This window comes from Salmo salar, chromosome 01 (genome assembly GCF_965601325.2).
Source record: "Salmo salar chromosome 01, fSalSal1, whole genome shotgun sequence".
In the NCBI taxonomy this organism is placed as follows: Eukaryota; Metazoa; Chordata; class Actinopteri; order Salmoniformes; family Salmonidae; genus Salmo; species Salmo salar.
The window spans coordinates 2,237,476-2,257,770 of NC_138291.1; the positions used below are offsets into that span (position 1 = coordinate 2,237,476).

At 47.5% G+C, this 20,295-nt stretch overlaps 1 protein-coding gene across 3 annotated transcripts in view; it reads right to left on the reverse strand.

Moving 5' to 3' along the window:
* Window positions 1-5,111: 5,111 nt before the first annotated feature.
* Window positions 5,112-20,295, reverse strand: part of LOC106565696 (uncharacterized) — a 67,810-nt gene continuing 52,626 nt past the window's right edge. For 2 of the 3 annotated variants that reach the window (XM_045704379.2, XM_045704322.2), the window contains exons 5-6: window positions 12,922-13,066; window positions 5,112-12,273 (exon numbers count right to left, since the gene is read on the reverse strand). In XM_045704379.2, the coding sequence (XP_045560335.2) occupies window positions 12,016-12,273; window positions 12,922-13,066 (403 nt within the window). In that variant the 3' untranslated portion in view covers window positions 5,112-12,015. The remainder of the gene's footprint in view (window positions 12,274-12,921; window positions 13,067-20,295) is intronic. The other variant, XR_014379195.1, reaches the window with a different exon arrangement.

Here is a 20,295-nt window from a genome sequence, read left to right on the forward strand (position 1 = left end):
CTAGGAAGAAACCTATAGAGGAAGTCAGCACCTCGTTGGTGATGTGGACACCAAGGAACTTGAAACTCTCAACCTGCTCCACTACAGCCCCATCGATGAGAATGGGGTCATGTTCAGCCAGCCTTTTCCTGTAGTCCACGATCAGCTCCTTTGTCTTGCTCACATTGAGGGAGAGGTTGTTGTCCTGGCACCACACTGCCAGGTCTCTGACCTCCTCCCTATAGGCTGTCTCATCGTTGTCGGTGATCACCACTGTTGTGTCGTCAGCAAACTTAATGATGGTGTTGGAGTCGTGTTTGGCCATGCAGTCGTGGGTGAACACGAAATACAGTGTGCATTCCTTGCCTGAACTGGTTCACATATATATAACATTTATTATTGTCAGATACAATTAAATGATTTAACAATGGGTCAATTCCTTTAACCATCAATCATTTTTGGGGGACAGAAACACAGAGAGTCATGACACCCGTATAACATCCCATCTGAAAAGGCTGCACCCTACACAGAGCAATGGTCCCAATCACTTTCTTGGGGAATTGGGATTAAAAATCATTTAGACCAGAGGAAACAGTGCCTCCTACTGGCCCCTCCAACATCACTTCCAGCAACATCTGGTCTCCCATCCAAGACCAACCCTGCATTGTTTTAGAGGGTAAGCCAACAGTGGGATGCAGGGTGGTATGCTGCTGGCTTAAAATGGTCATAAGAGAAACTTTTATTCCATCATGTAACCTTGTACTGTTGAAGAACATTTGGAGTTTTGGATGTGATGAATTGTTGCACTTATTTATTTATCCCAGGAATGAAGGTCAAGAAATGAAGGCTTAATGTCTGCCCATCTGCACAACATGCTCTAAATAACGATGACCTCAAACGTGTGTCTTTGTAAAAGGTCGAGAAGGTCAGTGTGCAAAATCCAGACATGATAGATTGCAGTGAAATAAAATAAAAAATAGTTGTAGACTAGACAAAAGCGACAAGACAGGAGTGAAAAAGTAAGTTTCATGCAATTTGTTTAGTTTTTTGGGGGGATACATCAATTCTGCTGGACAATTTACCATAGGAAGTTAGCTCGCTAGCCATATATGGCTCTGGCTAACTAGCTAATGTTAGCTGGAGTTTTTGTTAGGCCTACCAACTAGGTTAGCTAGCTAACTACATTTTACATTTATGTCATTTAGCAGACGCTCTTATCCAGAGCGACTTACAGTAGTGAATGCATACATTTCATACATTTCATTTCAGGCATTTTTGTATTAACTATAGTAGTTACCATAGCGCGTTCTACAGAATAGACTTTCCATGCAATCTGTTGAGTTTCCTTGTATTAGCTAGGGCTTCCGAATGGCGCAGCGGGCTCAGTGCAAGAGGCATCACTGCAGTCCCTGGTTCGAATCCAGGCCGCATCACATCTGGCTGTGATTGGGAGTCCCATAGGGCAGTGCACAATTGGCCCAGTGTTGTCTGGGGTAGGCTGTCATTGTAAATAAGAATTTGTTCATTAACTGACTTGCCTAGTTAAATAAAGGTTAAAACATTTTTTTTTTTTAAAGCTAGCACACTAGTTAGATAGTTTTCTAATTTTAACTAGTTAGCTAAGTTACATGATAAAACGTATCTGGGACAACTTCTCGTCAAACATCAAAATCATAGGCATTAATCCTCCCTTTACTGCTATTGACAGCCTCCATTCTTCTCGGAAAGCTTTTCCACAGAAGCTGTGGGGACCTGCTTCCATTCAGTCACAAGAAGATTAGTAAGGTCACACACTGATGTTGAGCGATTAGGCCTGGCTCGCAGTCGGCATTCCAATTCATCCCAAAGGTATTGTATGTTTTTTTTTACCTTTATTTAACTAGGCAAGTCAGTTAAGAACAAATTCTTATTTTCAATGACGGCCTAGGAACAGTGGGTTAACTGCCTGTTCAGGGGCAGAACGACAGATTTGTACCTTGTCAGCTCAGGGATTCGAACTTGCAACCTTTCGGCTACTAGTCCAACGCTCTAACCACTAGGCTACCCTGCCACCCCAGGTTGAGGTCAGGGCCCTGTGCAGACCAGTCAAGTTCTTCCACACCAATCTCGATCAACCATTTCTGTATGGACCTCGCTTTGTGCACGGGGGCATTGTCATGCTGAAACAGGAAAGGGCCTTCCCCAAACTGTTGCCACAAAGTTGGAAGCACAGAATAGTCTAAAATGTCATTGTATGCTGTAGCGTTAAGATTTCCCGGCACTGGAACTAAGGGGCCTGAACCATGAAAAACAGCCCCAGACCATTATTCCTCCTACACCAAACTTTACAGTTGGCACTATACATTCGGGCAGGTAGCGTTCTCCTGGCATCCAGAAGGTGAAGCGTGATTCATCACTCCAGACAACATGTTTCCACTGCTTCATATTCCAATGGTGGCGAGCTTTACACCACTCCAGCCGATGCTTGGCATTGTGAGCATGGTGATCTTAGGCTTGTGTGCGGCTGCTCGGCCATGGAAACCCACTTCATGAAGCTCCCGACGAACAGTTCTTGTGCTGAAGTTGGAACTCTAGTGAGTGTTGCAACCGAGGACAGACTATTTTTTACGCGCTTCAGCACTCAGCTAGCTAGCTCGGCTCACCTTTCAGTGAAGTTAGCAACAACAGTGGAATTTACGGTTCTAAACACTAGCTAACTTATTAGTGTTAGCACTGATAGAACAATGGTCCAGATGTTTCACCGGAAGTATAAATATGAAGCACCCGGTTGGAGTTTCCTCTCCCGACAAATACGGTAGGGAGAGAAAGCTCATTGGCCGGCAGCGGGAGAGTATGGAGCGAGATGGAACTGGGCTGACATTCTGACGATTTTCTCATCGATGAAACATTTGATCTCAATCGTTTTCTGTTCCCAAAACTCTAATATTTAGCAAACAGAGTGCACTCCCTTTGCCCAAGTTTCTAAAATGTGAGACGTTTAGAAGGCCAGGACTGAGTTTGGGAGACCCTGGTCTAAACTATAGAACGCATGATTATGATAACTAGGATAGGATTAACGTAGTTTCTAATGCTAAATTGTCATAGATGTTTCTTCTTTTCCACAGATTTCCACCAGGTCTCAGATGGGGGAAAAATGGGGGAAAAATACTTACAATAAAGAAACATATGAAGACAGAGACAGAGTTGTTGATTTCTATTGTTACTTGCATCGTTAAAAAGAGGAGAAAGACAATCCCGTGTTTCTAAATGAGCTATCTAGGCTACTCTCTACAGGCTACAGATCTTAGTCACCACTGGAATAGTTATTTTTACCTTCTTCGTTTAATGAAATGAATCAAATTATTAATCTAACAAAAGTCCTTATTATTTTATAAGAAATGTGAGGTATTTTTTTACATGCTACAATAAAGTAGAAGCTCATCTATTGTTTTGACGGAGTTTTCAATTAGTAATGAGTAGTTGGCCTGAGTAGTTATATAGAAGTTGTGTTTATGATGTACTAGTGTGTTTATTTCCCACTTGGATGGCGCTTTCAGAAAATGACGATTAGACTGTCAGAAATGTGTAACGTACTTTTTAAGTACACTATAATTACAAGTAAGTACCTCTCAAGGTACACAAGATTTAGCTTGTTAAAATGAAGTGTAAGAACTAGTAATTACATTGTACTTCTGCAGATATTACAATCTGTTTTCGAAAACTCAACCAAGTTAACCCAGATGGTTTATTTTGGGGGCAAGTGCTAGCAACAACGTTGACTGGAGATATATTTTGAACAGCGCACATTCCCGGGTAAATAATTAGAGCCTATTGAAAATAAGCTACGAAACCCAATGCAGCCACACGTCCCAGTTGTCAAGGAATCAATCAGATACAATCAGAGAATAAGCAAAACAGTAAATTGGTGAATTTTAGTGGAAACCTGCCCATTTATAACGAGCATTCTGTCACTTTCTGACCAGTAAAGGGGTCATTTGTTATTGTAGTTTGGTCAGGACGTGGCAGGGGGTGTTTGTTTTATGTGGTTCGGGGTGTGTGTTTATGTAGAGGGGTGTTTGGTTTGAGTATTCCGGGGTTATGTTCTATGTGTCGTATTCTAGGTTCTATCTATGTTGTGTATTTCTTTGTGTTGGCCTGGTATGGCTCTCAATCAGGGACAGCTGTACATCGTTGTTGCTGATTGAGAGTCATACTTAGGTAGCCTGTTTTCACCTGTCCCTTTGTGGGAAGTTGTATTTGTGCACTGCTATGTTTAGCCTGCAGAACTGTTAGCCGTCGTTCGTTTTTTCGTTTTGTTGTTTTTGTGTGGTGTTCGTAATAAAATAAATATGAGCATTCACGTACCTGCTGCATTTTGGTCCACTTCCACATTCTTTGTTACACTTCTGTAATTACAGAACACAATTACTACCAGCTACACGTTACTGCACTAACTACGAGTTGTTAATTAACTACGATACTTGTTAGTGTAATTAAACATGTAATTACACTCTAAGGACCCCTTAAAAGGAAGTGTTACCAAGTCCTTTATATATTTATAGTCCTTTATATCCATTGTGTATAATATGTACATTCGTTTACTAACCTGATACTGTAGTGGTTACTACCAGTCTAACCTGATACTGTAGCGGTTACTACCAGTCTAAACCTACTAACCTGATACTGTAGTGGTTACTACCAGTCTAACCTGACACTGTAGTGGTTACTACCAGTCTAACCTGATACTGTAGTGGTTACTACCAGTCTAACCTGACACTGTAGTGGTTACTACCAGTCTAACCTGACACTGTAGTGGTTACTACCAGTCTAACCTGACACTGTAGTGGTTACTACCAGTCTAACCTGATACTGTAGTGGTTACTACCAGTCTAACCTGACACTGTAGTGGTTACTACCAGTCTAACCTGACACTGTAGTGGTTACTACCAGTCTAACCTGATACTGTAGTGGTTACTACCAGTCTAACCTGATACTGTAGTGGTTACTACCAGTCTAACCTGATACTGTAGTGGTTACTACCAGTCCTTTATATCCATTGTGTATAATATAATATTTTACTACCACTACAGCCTATCCATATTTTTCTCTGTGTGTGTGTGTGTGTTAAAAGAAAGTTTAAACAGCCAAACATATAGTGAGCAAGAAACACAAAATCATTTTTATTAAATATATAAAATTTGTGAAACAATCGTATCACGAATTGTAAACTTTCCAATCTTTGACTAACTTATGCACATTCCACCAGCTAAAACAGAGACAAAATACACAAATCAGTTGAACTGAAATTAACTTAAAAAAACGGAAGACAAGGAGGAAGACGAAACGTTAGCAGTTTAGATAAATGCAGAGTCACATTTAATATCTGCAGCTAAAATGGTACTCTATTCCAAAACATAGTGCACTACTTTTGACCAGGGCTCAGGCCAAAAGTAGTGCACTTGGGAATAGTGTAGACCCTGCATTCATACAGCAGAACTTGAGATGAGGCATTATTACACTATTCAGAATCGATGTGCTTTAAAACTGGATAGAAACCTTTTTGGCTAAACAACTTCTGGAGGTGTAGAAGAAGAAGAAGCCCAGTGAAGCAGAAGGATCAGGTAGAAAGTGAACAAGGCCCATGAGTATTAGTACAGTGCCTCCAGAAAGTATTCAACCCCCTTTGACGTTTTTCGTTGTTAAAGTCTGAATTTAAAATCGATTAATTGAGATGTTTGTGTCACTGATTTTACACACAATACCCAATTAGGTCCAAGTGGAATTTTGGTTTGTAGATTTTTGTTAAACAATTTAATACCACATTTTAAAGCTGAAATGTCTTGAGTCAATAAGTATTCAACCCCTTTGTTATGGTAAGGAGCCTAAATAAGTTCAGGAGTAAAAATGTGCTTAACAAGTCACATAATAAGTTGCATGGACTCTGTGAGCAGTAAGTGTTTAACATGATGGTTGAATGACTACCTCATCTCTGTACCCCACACATACAATTATCTGTGAGGTAGGGGCGGCAGGTAGCCTAGTGGTTAGAGCGTTGGACTGGTAACCGAAACTTCGTCTTTAAGAGGCTCCTCTGTCCTCCACTCGTTACCTGTATTAATGGGACCTGTTTGAACTTGTTATCAGAATAAAAGACACCTGTCCACAACCTCAAACAGTCACACTCCAAACTCCACTGTGGCCAAGACCAAAGAGCTGTCAAAGGACACCAGAAACAAAATTGTAGACCTGCACCAGGCTGGGAAGACTGAATCTGCAATAGGTAAGCAGCTTGGTTTGAAGAAATCAACTGTGGGAGCAATTATTAGGAAATGGAAGACATACAAGACCACTGATAATCTCCCTCGATCTGGGGCTCCACGCAAGATCTCACCCCGTGGGGTCAAAATGATCACAAGAACGGGGAGCAAAAATCCCAGAAGCACACGGGGGGACCTAGTGAATGACCTGCAGAGAGCTGGGACCAAAGTAACAAAGCCTACCATCAGTAACACACTACGCCGCCAGGGACTCAAATCCTGCAGTGCCAGACGTGTCCCCCTGCTTAAGCCAGTACATGTCCAGGCCCGTCTGAAGTTTGCTAGAGAGCATTTGGATGATCCAGAAGAGGATTGGGAGAATGTCATATGGTCAGATGAAACCAAAATATAACTTTTTGGTAAAAACTCAACTCGTCGTGTTTGGAGGACAAAGAATGCTGAGTTGCATCCAAAGAACACCATACCTACTGTGAAGCATGGGGGTGGAAACATCATGCTTTGGGGCTGTTTTTCTGCAAAGGGACCAGGACGACTGATCCGTGTAAAGGAAAGAATGAATGGGGCCATATATCGTGAGATTTTGAGTGAAAATCTCCTTCCATCAGCAAGTGCATTGAAGATGAAACGTGGCTGGGTCTTTCAGCATGACAATGATCCCAAACACACCGCCCGGGCAACGAAGGAGTGGCTTCGTAAGAAGCATTTCAAGGTCCTGGAGTGGCCTAGCCAGTCTCCAGATCTCAACCCCATAGAAAATCTTTGGAGGAAGTTGAAAGTCTGTGTTGCCCAGCGACAGCCCCAAAACATCACTGCTCTAGAGGAGATCTGCATGGAGGAATGGGCCAAAATACCAGCAACAGTGTGTGAAAACCTTGTGAAGACTTACAGAAAACGTTTGACCTGTGTCATTGCCAACAAAGGGTATATAACAAAGTATTGAGATAAACTTTTGTTATTTACCAAATACTTATTTTCCACCATAATTTGCAAATAAATTCATTAAAAATCCTACAATGTGATTTTCTGAAGAAAAAAAAAATTCATTTTGTCTGTCATTGTTGACGTGTACCTATGATGAAAATTACAGGCCTCTCTCATCTTTTTAAGGGGGAGAACTTGCACAATTGGTAGCTGACTAAATACTTTTTTCCCCCACTGTAGATGGGGAAAAAAAAGCAGACATTGAATATCCCTTTGAGCATGAAGCTATGTCCTTCCGAACTTAGTTACCGAAGAGGAAACCACTCAGGGATTTCACTACAATGTGATTTTAAGAGTTTAATGGCTGTGATAGGAGAGAACTGAGGATGGATCAACAACATTGTAGTTACTCCACAATACTAATCTAACTGACAGAGTGAACAACAGGAAGCCTGTAGAGAATAGAACATATTTCAAAACATGCATCCTGTTTGCAATAAGGCACTAAAGTAATACTGCAAAAAAATTGGTAAAGAATCAAACATTTTGTTCTGAATAAAAAGCGTTACTGAGTCCCAATCTTTATATTTTCAAGCAAAGTGCTGTCTGCATCTTGTTATGGGTATGCTTGTCATCGATAAGGACTGGGGAGTTTTTCAGGATAAAAATGTACAGAATAGAGCTAAAACACAGGCAAAATCTTAGAGGAAAACCCGGTTCAGTCTGCTTTCCAACAGACACGGGGAGATTAATTCACCTTTCAGCAGGACAATAACCTAGAACACAAGGCTTTTAGAGAGACTCAGAAAGACTCACAGCTGTAGTCGCTGCTAAAGGTGATTCTAACAGGTATTGACTCAGGGGGTTGAACACTTAACTAATCAAGATATATTGGTGTTTTATTCTTCCACTTTAACAGGGAACTTTGTATAGATTGTTGACAAAAAATGACAAATCCATTTTAATCCCACTTTGTAACACAACAAAATGTAGAACAAGTCAAGGTGGTTAAATACTTTCCGAAGGCACTGTATGTTCTGACCATCATTATATTTCCACGCTTGTGAAGAGGAAGGTAGTGCAAGAACATCTAGAAATGCTGTAACAGTTTAGCCTGGAGAAATCCAGTCCGTTTGTGCTAACATTCCACTATGACAATGGAAAGGGAATGACAGCTCAACAGACTGGAACACATTTAGCAACAGTGGTGTCATAATTCAATAATTACAGTGAATCAAACCTCCATATGTTCATTAGGTATCAAGGTTTGGCTTTTTGGCATTCCACACTGCTCATAACCTCTTAGTATGCACACAATGGGGTTTCTGCTCATAACCTCTTAGTATGCACACAATGGGGTTTCTGCTCATAACCTCTTAGTATGCACACAATGGGGTTTCTGCTCATAACCTCTTAGTATGCACACAATGGGGTTTCTGCTCATAACCTCTTAGTATGCACACAATGGGGTTTCTGCCCATAACCTCTTAGTATGCACACAATGGGGTTTCTGCCCATAACCTCTTAGTATGCACACAATGGGGTTTCTGCCCATAACCTCTTAGTATGCACACAATGGGGTTTCTGCCCATAACCTGTTAGTATGCACACAATGGGGTTTCTGCCCATAACCTCTTAGTATGCACACAATGGGGTTTCTGCCCATAACCTCTTAGTATGCACACAATGGGGTTTCTTCTGCTCATAACCTCTTAGTATGCACACAATGGGGTTTCTGCTCATAACCTCTTAGTATGCACACAATGGGGTTTCTGCCCATAACCTCTTAGTATGCACACAATGGGGTTTCTGCCCATAACCTCTTAGTATGCACACAATGGGGTTTCTGTCCATAACCTCTTAGTATGCACACAATGGGGTTTCTGCCCATAACCTCTTAGTATGCACACAATGGGGTTTCTGCTCATAACCTGTTAGTATGCACACAATGGGGTTTCTTCTGCTCATAACCTCTTAGTATGCACACAATGGGGTTTCTTCTGCTCATAACCTCTTAGTATGCACACAATGGGGTTTCTGCCCATAAACTCTTAGTATGCACACATTGGGGTTTCTGCCCATAACCTCTTAGTATGCACACAATGGGGTTTCTGTCCATAACCTGTTAGTATGCACACAATGGGGTTTCTTCTGCTCATAACCTCTTAGTATGCACACAATGGGGTTTCTTCTGCTCATAACCTGTTAGTATGCACACAATGGGGTTTCTTCTGCCATAACCTCTTAGTATGCACACAATGGGGATTCTTCTGCTCATAACCTCTTAGTATGCACACAATGGGGTTTCTTCTGCTCATAACCTCTTAGTATGCACACAATGGGGTTTCTGCCCATAACCTCTTAGTATGCACACAATGGGGTTTCTTCTGCTCATAACCTGTTAGTATGCACACAATGGGGTTTCTGCCCATAACCTGTTAGTATGCACACAATGGGGTTTCTTCTGCCCATAACCTCTTAGTATGCACACAATGGGGTTTCTGCCCATAACCTGTTAGTATGCACACAATGGGGTTTCTTCTGCCCATAACCTCTTAGTATGCACACAATGGGGTTTCTGCCCATAACCTGTTAGTATGCACACAATGGGGTTTCTGCCCATAACCTGTTAGTATGCACACAATGGGGTTTCTTCTGCCCATAACCTCTTAGTATGCACACAATGGGGTTTCTGCCCATAACCTCTTAGTATGCACACAATGGGGTTTCTGCCCATAACCTGTTAGTATGCACACAATGGGGTTTCTGCTCATAACCTGTTAGTATGCACACAATGGGGTTTCTTCTTGTGTGATGAACTAAAACAACTAAATAAATAACATTGCAACAAAGCAAAGCGTTGTGTCCTGTGACAAATAAACAGTCACGGGATAATGGCTTGACTTTTTCTTTATGTGTCCCAATCTCCTTTAGGTGAAATGAAGTGCTATTCTGGAACCAAACTGTGAACTGGAACATTAAGGAAAAACAATAAGGCAGCATTTGGCATTTCAATATGGCATATACACTGTAGATACGTTATATATCCCTTTAGTAACACACCTGACAGCATTATTATTAGCATGCTTTAGCTCAAGCGCAGGGAATGAGGGGGGACATACAGGGGCAGAGACAGACAGAGGGGAGTCAAGTACCAGCATGTGTCTATGCATTGTATTGTTGCTATAATAAATCATGTTTCTATGCATTATTTTGTCTCTATTATAAACCGTGTCGATTTAATAATGCACAGTGGAAGGAAGGACGAAGCATGTTGGAGAAGCAGTGTCACCCAGACCGTTCTTAGCCTGGTATTAACAATACATCTGAAACAGTACAGAACATAGCCTGGTATTAACAATACATCTGAAACTGTACAGAACATAGCCTGGTATTAACAATACATCTGAAACAGTACAATACTTTTCCTGATCGTAATATCTGAATCTAGGGGTTCCCAACAAAATAATTTTTATTATTTTCCACAAGTCCTTGTTGGAGGATTCCAGATTTCCTACTTATTCCCTTCGCGAATCCCGGAATATTCCAACCTGGATTTCTGGAAAACGCGATCAGAATTTTTGCCACACTATCTGAAACAGTACAATACTTAACCTGATCGTATCAATACATTCTGTCCATGTCTATCTGCACTACACACACCACTCAATTTCTTAGCCTGGTAGTATCATCTGAAACAGTACAGTATCTAGCCTGGTAATAGGCCTAACATTGAGACCTACAGTACTTATCTTGATGGTATCAACACATTCTGTCTGTCTGTCTGTCTGTCTGTCTGTCTGTCTGTCTGTCTGTCTGTCTGTCTGTCTGTCTGTCTGTCTGTCTGTCTGTCTGTCTGTCTGTCTGTAATACGTAAGAAATGAAAGAAAAAAGCATATCAAGCTGAACTTCGCGTCAAAGATCAAACTATTCACCTGTTTGTTTTTGTAAGAACACTTTTGAACCTAAAACCACTTCCCATTCCATTTCATTTGCACATCATTTTTGCATCCTAAATGGCAACCTATTCCCTACATAGTGCACTACTTTTAGGGACACAGCCCCATAACACATGAGTGATAGGAACTATCACTCATTTGGTTTGTAGCTCGACAACTGTTGTAGGTGCACTTGTCTGCAGGGCAAAAATGTCTAGGTTGTGTGAAGTGACTGGGTCCGCATTCCAAATGGCACCCTATTCCCTATATAGTGCACTACTATTGACCAGAGCCCTATATGGGTTTTCCCTTTGGTCCCTGATCAAAAGTAGTGCACTACACAGGATCTAGGGTGCCATTTTGGATGTAACCTAGGTGATAAAGAGGAAGTCATTCAGTATCGGAGTGATCTGGGTTTTGGTCTCTTAGCGCAATACCAACTGGGTATACCTGAAAACAAACCACAACCCAAACCCACCGCCGCTCCAACCCAAACCCCTTCGAAACAGGGACGGCACGTTCCGATACAAGTGAAGTCAATTCCAAACCATCCCCTTTTGTCAGTGCTGTGTTCTCTAGCTACAGTATTATGTCAGAAGTACAGCAGTGAACAGACTAAAAAGAAGACAGCTAATTGTTGTTGTGTTGTTATGGGGGCGGTCAGAGTAGAGGTTGTTATGGAGGAGGGGGGGGGAGGGAGGTCAGAGTAAAGAGGTGCAAGCAGAGTTGCAAAATTGCGGCAAACAAAATTCTCAGGTGTTCCAGCAATCCCAGTTAAGAGTATTCCTGGATTCCCTGCTTATTCCCTCCTGATATTCCGGGAATCTTCCAACCAGGATGTCTGAAAAACCTGGGAACGTCACAACCCCCCCCCCCCCCTAGGTGCTATTTACCCCCCATTCCATCAGTCCCTCAATCGGTCACTTGAGCTTGGTGCCGACCTGCAGGATGGTGGGAGTCTGCTCCATAATGCGAACCAGCAGCGTGTCTATGTAGTCCTCCAGATCCCTAACCTGGGGCTTCATCTTCTTCAACTCCGCCTCCCGCTTCGCTAGCAACGCCCCCTGTTGGTCAAACTCCGCCCTCTGCCGGTGTAGGTCTGCCTCCCGTTGGAGGAGGAGGGCGACCAGCTCACTGTGGGTCAGGTGGTAGTAAGGCCCAGCTCCCTCAGTCAGAGACTTGGAGAGAAAGAAAGAGGGGGAGAGAGGAGAGGTAAAAAACAACGAGAGAGAGAGGGAGGGGAGAGAAGAGAGGTAAAAACAACAAGAGAGGCGGAGGGGAGAGAGAGGCGAGGTAAAAACAACGAGAGAGAGGCGAGGTAAAAACAACGAGAGAGAGGCGAGGTAAAAACAACGAGAGAGAGGCGAGGTAAAAACAAGAGAGAGAGGCGAGGTAAAAACGAGAGAGAGAGGCGAGGTAAAAACGAGAGAGAGAGAGGGAGGGGAGAGTGACGTGAGGTAAAGACAACGAAAGAGAGAGAGAGAGGCCAAGGTAAAAAACAATGAGAGAGAGAGGGGGGAGAGAGGAGAGGTAAAAACAATGAGAGAGAGAGTGGGGAGAGAGAGGAGAGGCAAAGACAACGAGAGAGAGAGAGAGACAGAGAGAGAGAGAGACAGGCCACGGTAAAAACAATGAGAGAGAGAGGGGGGAGAGAGGAGAGGTTAAAACAACAACATGTGAGAGAGCAAGAGAGAGAGAAAAAGAGAGAGAGAGAAAAAGAGTGGAAACAGAGGTTGGATTAAGTTAAACAGAGAAACTGCCAATTGCTTCAGTTTGTTCTTTCTGTGTTGTACTTATGTGTGGTATGTGCCAGCTCTCTGCTGTACCTTCTTCTTCTCAGGCTGCTGCTCGGTGGGCTGGCTGCTCCACCCAGGGTGGATGGAGGACTTCAGTTTGTCCAGCACCGACCGCCCCTCGGAAAGTTCCGCCCTCCTCCTCTCCTCTGGGGTCAGGGGCTTCACTGGGTGAGGACTGTAAAGGGACATACAGTAAAATGAGTCACTGATGGAAAAGGGAACTATTTTTTTTTTTTAAGTCCTTCTTTTAGTCTCCAGACTTGAACTGTCCACTTTGAGACGACCCACTGAAGATAGTTTCACAGAGAAAGCTGTTATTGGGACCTGTCCTCCAGTACTCCCCCCTCCTAGCTGTTACTGGGACCTGTCCTCCAGTACTCCCCCCTCCTAGCTGTTACTGGGACCTGTCCTCCAGTACTCCCCCCTCCTAGCTGTTATTGGGACCTGTCCTCCAGTACTCCCCCCTCCTAGCTGTTACTGGGACCTGTCCTCCAGTACTCCCCCCTCCTAGCTGTTACTGGGACCTGTCCTCCAGTACTCCCCCCCTCCTAGCTGTTATTGGGACCTGTCCTCCAGTACTCCCCCCTCCTAGCTGTTATTGGGACCTGTCCTCCAGTACTCCCCCCTCCTAGCTGTTATTGGGACCTGTCCTCCAGTACTCCCCCCTCCTAGCTGTTATTGGGACCTGTCCTCCAGTACTCCCCCCTCCTAGCTGTTATTGGGACCTGTCCTCCAGTACTCCCCCTCCTAGCTGTTATTGGGACCTGTCCTCCAGTACTCCCCCCTCCTAGCTGTTACTGGGACCTGTCCTCCAGTACTCCCCCCTCCTAGCTGTTACTGGGACCTGTCCTCCAGTACTCCCCCCCTCCTAGCTGTTACTGGGACCTGTCCTCCAGTACTCCCCCCTCCTAGCTGTTACTGGGACCTGTCCTCCAGTACTCCCCCCTCCTTGCTGTTATTGGGACCTGTCCTCCAGTACTCCCCCCCTCCTAGCTGTTATTGGGACCTGTCCTCCAGTACTCCCCCCTCCTAGCTGTTATTGGGACCTGTCCTCCAGTACTCCCCCCCCCCTAGCTGTTATTGGGACCTGTCCTCCAGTACTCCCCCCCCCCCCCCCTAGCTGTTATTGGGACCTGTCCTCCAGTACTCCCCCCTCCTAGCTGTTATTGGGACCTGTCCTCCAGTACTCCCCCCTCCTAGCTGTTATTGGGACCTGTCCTCCAGTACTCCCCCTCCTAGCTGTTATTGGGACCTGTCCTCCAGTACTCCCCCCTCCTAGCTGTTATTGGGACCTGTCCTCCAGTACTCCCCCCTCCTAGCTGTTATTGGGACCTGTCCTCCAGTACTCCCCCTCCTAGCTGTTATTGGGACCTGTCCTCCAGTACTCCCCCCTCCTAGCTGTTACTGGGACCTGTCCTCCAGTACTCCCCCCTCCTAGCTGTTACTGGGACCTGTCCTCCAGTACTCCCCCCCTCCTAGCTGTTACTGGGACCTGTCCTCCAGTACTCCCCCCTCCTAGCTGTTACTGGGACCTGTCCTCCAGTACTCCCCCCTCCTTGCTGTTATTGGGACCTGTCCTCCAGTACTCCCCCCCTCCTAGCTGTTATTGGGACCTGTCCTCCAGTACTCCCCCCTCCTAGCTGTTATTGGGACCTGTCCTCCAGTACTCCCCCCCCCCTAGCTGTTATTGGGACCTGTCCTCCAGTACTCCCCCCCCCCCCCCTAGCTGTTATTGGGACCTGTCCTCCAGTACTCCCCCCCCCCCCTAGCTGTTATTGGGACCTGTCCTCCAGTACTCCCCCCCTCCTAGCTGTTATTGGGACCTGTCCTCCAGTACTCCCCCCTCCTAGCTGTTATTGGGACCTGTCCTCCAGTACTCCCCCCTCCTAGCTGTTATTGGGACCTGTCCTCCAGTACTCCCCCCTCCTAGCTGTTATTGGGACCTGTCCTCCAGTACTCCCCCCTCCTAGCTGTTATTGGGACCTGTCCTCCAGTACTCCCCCCCTCCTAGCTGTTATTGGGACCTGTCCTCCAGTACTCCCCCCTCCTAGCTGTTATTGGGACCTGTCCTCCAGTACTCCCCCCTCCTAGCTGTTATTGGGACCTGTCCTCCAGTACTCCCCCCTCCTAGCTGTTATTGGGACCTGTCCTCCAGTACTCCCCCCTCCTAGCTGTTATTGGGACCTGTCCTCCAGTACTCCCCCCCTCCTAGCTGTTACTGGGACCTGTCCTCCAGTACTCCCCCCTCCTAGCTGTTATTGGGACCTGTCCTCCAGTACTCCCCCCCTCCTAGCTGTTATTGGGACCTGTCCTCCAGTACTCCCCCCTCCTAGCTGTTATTGGGACCTGTCCTCCAGTACTCCCCCCTCCTAGCTGTTACTGGGACCTGTCCTCCAGTACTCCCCCCCTCCTAGCTGTTATTGGGACCTGTCCTCCAGTACTCCCCCCTCCTAGCTGTTATTGGGACCTGTCCTCCAGTACTCCCCCCTCCTAGCTGTTATTGGGACCTGTCCTCCAGTACTCCCCCCTCCTAGCTGTTATTGGGACCTGTCCTCCAGTACTCCCCCCTCCTAGCTGTTATTGGGACCTGTCCTCCAGTACTCCCCCCTCCTAGCTGTTATTGGGACCTGTCCTCCAGTACTCCCCCTCCTAGCTGTTATTGGGACCTGTCCTCCAGTACTCCCCCCTCCTAGCTGTTACTGGGACCTGTCCTCCAGTACTCCCCCCTCCTAGCTGTTACTGGGACCTGTCCTCCAGTACTCCCCCCCTCCTAGCTGTTACTGGGACCTGTCCTCCAGTACTCCCCCCTCCTAGCTGTTACTGGGACCTGTCCTCCAGTACTCCCCCCTCCTTGCTGTTATTGGGACCTGTCCTCCAGTACTCCCCCCCTCCTAGCTGTTATTGGGAGCTGTCCTCCAGTACTCCCCCCTCCTAGCTGTTATTGGGACCTGTCCTCCAGTACTCCCCCCCTCCTAGCTGTTATTGGGACCTGTCCTCCAGTACTCCCCCCTCCTAGCTGTTACTGGGACCTGTCCTCCAGTACTCCCCCCCCCCTAGCTGTTATTGGGACCTGTCCTCCAGTACTCCCCCCCTCCTAGCTGTTATTGGGACCTGTCCTCCAGTACTCCCCCCTCCTAGCTGTTATTGGGACCTGTCCTCCAGTACTCCCCCCTCCTAGCTGTTATTGGGACCTGTCCTCCAGTACTCCCCCCTCCTAGCTGTTATTGGGACCTGTCCTCCAGTACTCCGCCCCTCCTAGCTGTTATTGGGACCTGTCCTCCAGTACTCCGCCCCTCCTAGCTGTTATTGGGACCTGTCCTCCAGTACTCCCCCCTCCTAGCTGTTATTGGGACCTGTCCTCCAGTACTCCCCCCTCCTAGCTGTTATTGGGACCTGTCCTCCAGTACTCCCCCCTCCTAGCTGTTATTGGGACCTGTCCTCCAGTACTCCCCCTCCTAGCTGTTATTGGGACCTGTCCTCCAGTACTCCCCCCTCCTAGCTGTTACTGGGACCTGTCCTCCAGTACTCCCCCCTCCTAGCTGTTACTGGGACCTGTCCTCCAGTACTCCCCCCCTCCTAGCTGTTACTGGGACCTGTCCTCCAGTACTCCCCCCTCCTAGCTGTTACTGGGACCTGTCCTCCAGTACTCCCCCCTCCTTGCTGTTATTGGGACCTGTCCTCCAGTACTCCCCCCCTCCTAGCTGTTATTGGGAGCTGTCCTCCAGTACTCCCCCTCCTAGCAGTTATTGGGACCTGTCCTCCAGTACTCCCCCCTCCTAGCTGTTATTGGGACCTGTCCTCCAGTACTCCCCCCTCCTAGCTGTTATTGGGACCTGTCCTCCAGTACTCCCCCCTCCTAGCTGTTATTGGGACCTGTCCTCCAGTACTCCCCCCTCCTAGCTGTTATTGGGACCTGTCCTCCAGTACTCCCCCCCTCCTAGCTGTTATTGGGACCTGTCCTCCAGTACTCCCCCCTCCTAGCTGTTATTGGGACCTGTCCTCCAGTACTCCCCCCTCCTAGCTGTTATTGGGACCTGTCCTCCAGTACTCCCCCCCTCCTAGCTGTTATTGGGACCTGTCCTCCAGTACTCCCCCCTCCTAGCTGTTATTGGGACCTGTCCTCCAGTACTCCCCCCTCCTAGCTGTTATTGGGACCTGTCCTCCAGTACTCCCCCCTCCTAGCTGTTATTGGGACCTGTCCTCCAGTACTCCCCCCTCCTAGCTGTTACTGGGACCTGTCCTCCAGTACTCCCCCCTCCTAGCTGTTACTGGGACCTGTCCTCCAGTACTCCCCCCTCCTAGCTGTTATTGGGACCTGTCCTCCAGTACTCCCCCCTCCTAGCTGTTATTGGGACCTGTCCTCCAGTACTCCCCCCTCCTAGCTGTTATTGGGACCTGTCCTCCAGTACTCCCCCCTCCTAGCTGTTACTGGGATCTGTCCTCCAGTACTCCCCAATCCTAGCTGTTATTGGGACCTGTCCTCCAGTACTCCCCCCTCCTAGCTGTTATTGGGACCTGTCCTCCAGTACTCCCCCCCCCTCCTAGCTGTTACTGGGACCTGTCCTCCAGTACTCCCCACTCCTAGCTGTTATTGGGACCTGTCCTCCAGTACTCCCCCCCTCCTAGCTGTTACTGGGACCTGTCCTCCAGTACTCCCCCCTCCTAGCTGTTACTGGGACCTGTCCTCCAGTACTCCCCCCCCCTCCTAGCTGTTATTGGGACCTGTCCTCCAGTACTCCCCCCTCCTAGCTGTTATTGGGACCTGTCCTCCAGTACTCCCCCCTCCTAGCTGTTATTGGGACCTGTCCTCCAGTACTCCCCCCTCCTAGCTGTTACTGGGACCTGTCCTCCAGTACTCCCCCCTCCTAGCTGTTACTGGGACCTGTCCTCCAGTACTCCCCCCTCCTAGCTGTTATTGGGACCTGTCCTCCAGTACTCCCCCCTCCTAGCTGTTACTGGGACCTGTCCTCCAGTACTCCCCCCTCCTAGCTGTTACTGGGACCTGTCCTCCAGTACTCCCCCTCCTAGCTGTTATTGGGACCTGTCCTCCAGTACTCCCCCCTCCTAGCTGTTACTGGGACCTGTCCTCCAGTACTCCCCCCTCCTAGCTGTTACTGGGACCTGTCCTCCAGTACTCCCCCCTCCTAGCTGTTATTGGGACCTGTCCTCCAGTACTCCCCCCTCCTAGCTGTTACTGGGACCTGTCCTCCAGTACTCCCCCCTCCTAGCTGTTATTGGGACCTGTCCTCCAGTACTCCCCCCCTCCTAGCTGTTATTGGGACCTGTCCTCCAGTACTCCCCCCTCCTAGCTGTTATTGGGACCTGTCCTCCAGTACTCCCCCCTCCTAGCTGTTATTGGGACCTGTCCTCCAGTACTCCCCCTCCTAGCTGTTATTGGGACCTGTCCTCCAGTACTCCCCCCTCCTAGCTGTTATTGGGACCTGTCCTCCAGTACTCCCCCTCCTAGCTGTTATTGGGACCTGTCCTCCAGTACTCCCCCCCTCCTAGCTGTTATTGGGACCTGTCCTCCAGTACTCCCCCCTCCTAGCTGTTATTGTGACCTGTCCTCCAGTACTCCCCCCTCCTAGCTGTTATTGGGACCTGTCCTCCAGTACCCCCCCCCCTCCTAGCTGTTATTGGGACCTGTCCTCCAGTACTCCCCCCTCCTAGCTGTTATTGGGACCTGTCCTCCAGTACTCCCCCCTCCTAGCTGTTATTGGGACCTGTTCTCCAGTACTCCCCCCTCCTAGCTGTTATTGGGACCTGTCCGCCAGTACTCCCCCCTCCTAGCTGTTATTGGGACCTGTCCTCCAGTACTCCCCCCTCCTAGCTGTTATTGGGACCTGTCCTCCAGTACTCCCCCCTCCTAGCTGTTATTGGGACCTGTCCTCCAGTACTCCCCCCTCCTAGCTGTTATTGGGACCTGTCCTCCAGTACTCCCCCCTCCTAGCTGTTACTGGGACCTGTCCTCCAGTACTCCCCCCTCCTAGCTGTTATTGGGACCTGTCCTCCAGTACTCCCCCCTCCTAGCTGTTATTGGGACCTGTCCTCCAGTACTCCCCCCTCCTAGCTGTTATTGGGACCTGTCCTCCAGTACTCCCCCCTCCTAGCTGTTATTGGGACCTGTCCTCCAGTACTCCCCCCTCCTAGCTGTTATTGGGACCTGTCCTCCAGTACTCCCCCCTCCTAGCTGTTATTGGCACCTGTCCTCCAGTACTCCCCCCCCCCCTCCTAGCTGTTATTGGGACCTGTCCTCCAGTACTCCCCCCCCTCCTAGCTGTTACTGGGACCTGTCCTCCAGTACTCCCCCCTCCTAGCTGTTATTGGGACCTGTCCTCCAGTACTCCCCCCTCCTAGCTGTTATTGTGACCTGTCCTCCAGTACTCCCCCCTCCTAGCTGTTATTGGGACCTGTCCTCCAGTACTCCCCCCTCCTAGCTGTTATTGGGACCTGTCCTCCAGTACTCCCCCTCCTAGCTGTTATTGGGACCTGTCCTCCAGTACTCCCCCCTCCTAGCTGTTATTGGGACCTGTCCTCCAGTACTCCCCCCTCCTAGCTGTTATTGGGACCTGTCCTCCAGTACTCCCCCCTCCTAGCTGTTATTGGGACCTGTCCTCCAGTACTCCCCCCTCCTAGCTGTTATTGGGACCTGTCCTCCAGTACTCCCCCCCTCCTAGCTGTTATTGGGACCTGTCCTCCAGTACTCCCCCCTCCTAGCTGTTATTGGGACCTGTCCTCCAGTACTCCCCCCTCCTAGCTGTTATTGGGACCTGTCCTCCAGTACCCCCCCCCTCCTAGCTGTTATTGGGACCTGTCCTCCAGTACTCCCCCGTTAGATTTACGTTATTACTTCTAAACAAAATAATTTTGGGGGGGGTTCTCATACGCTTACAATGATGTTTTTATTCTTGCTTGAACAGGTCTCTAAGATTATACTTGGTTGTGATCTTTGCAAAATAATTCATTTTGGACGCAGCAGTTATTAGCTATAATGCTAACGCTCATTGATGTAGGGTGTAGCAAAAGCTAGCCGAAGAGCCATTTTACTGGTTGAAGTGTATTTTAAGTATAATGCAGTTGATTTGCGATGATGACACAAACATTACATTAAGTAGGACATTCATACGAGTCTTAAAATCCAAATCATAATCCAAAAGTAGTGTGAAATGCACTCATAAGCAACATGTAAACATAGGCTTTTTTTTGCTGGCTTTCTACAGAATAACTCCCACTTGTTCTGCCACCAACTTGCGCGTGTCGCCCTCGTGTAACAAACACATAAAGGGCTCTATACTACCTTTCATTGGGGGGGGGCCCATCACACTGACCAAAGAGACAAGAAACACAGGAGTCTGGTGTGTGTTGACAAATAGAGGAGAAGATTTTCACACGGAAGAAAACGAA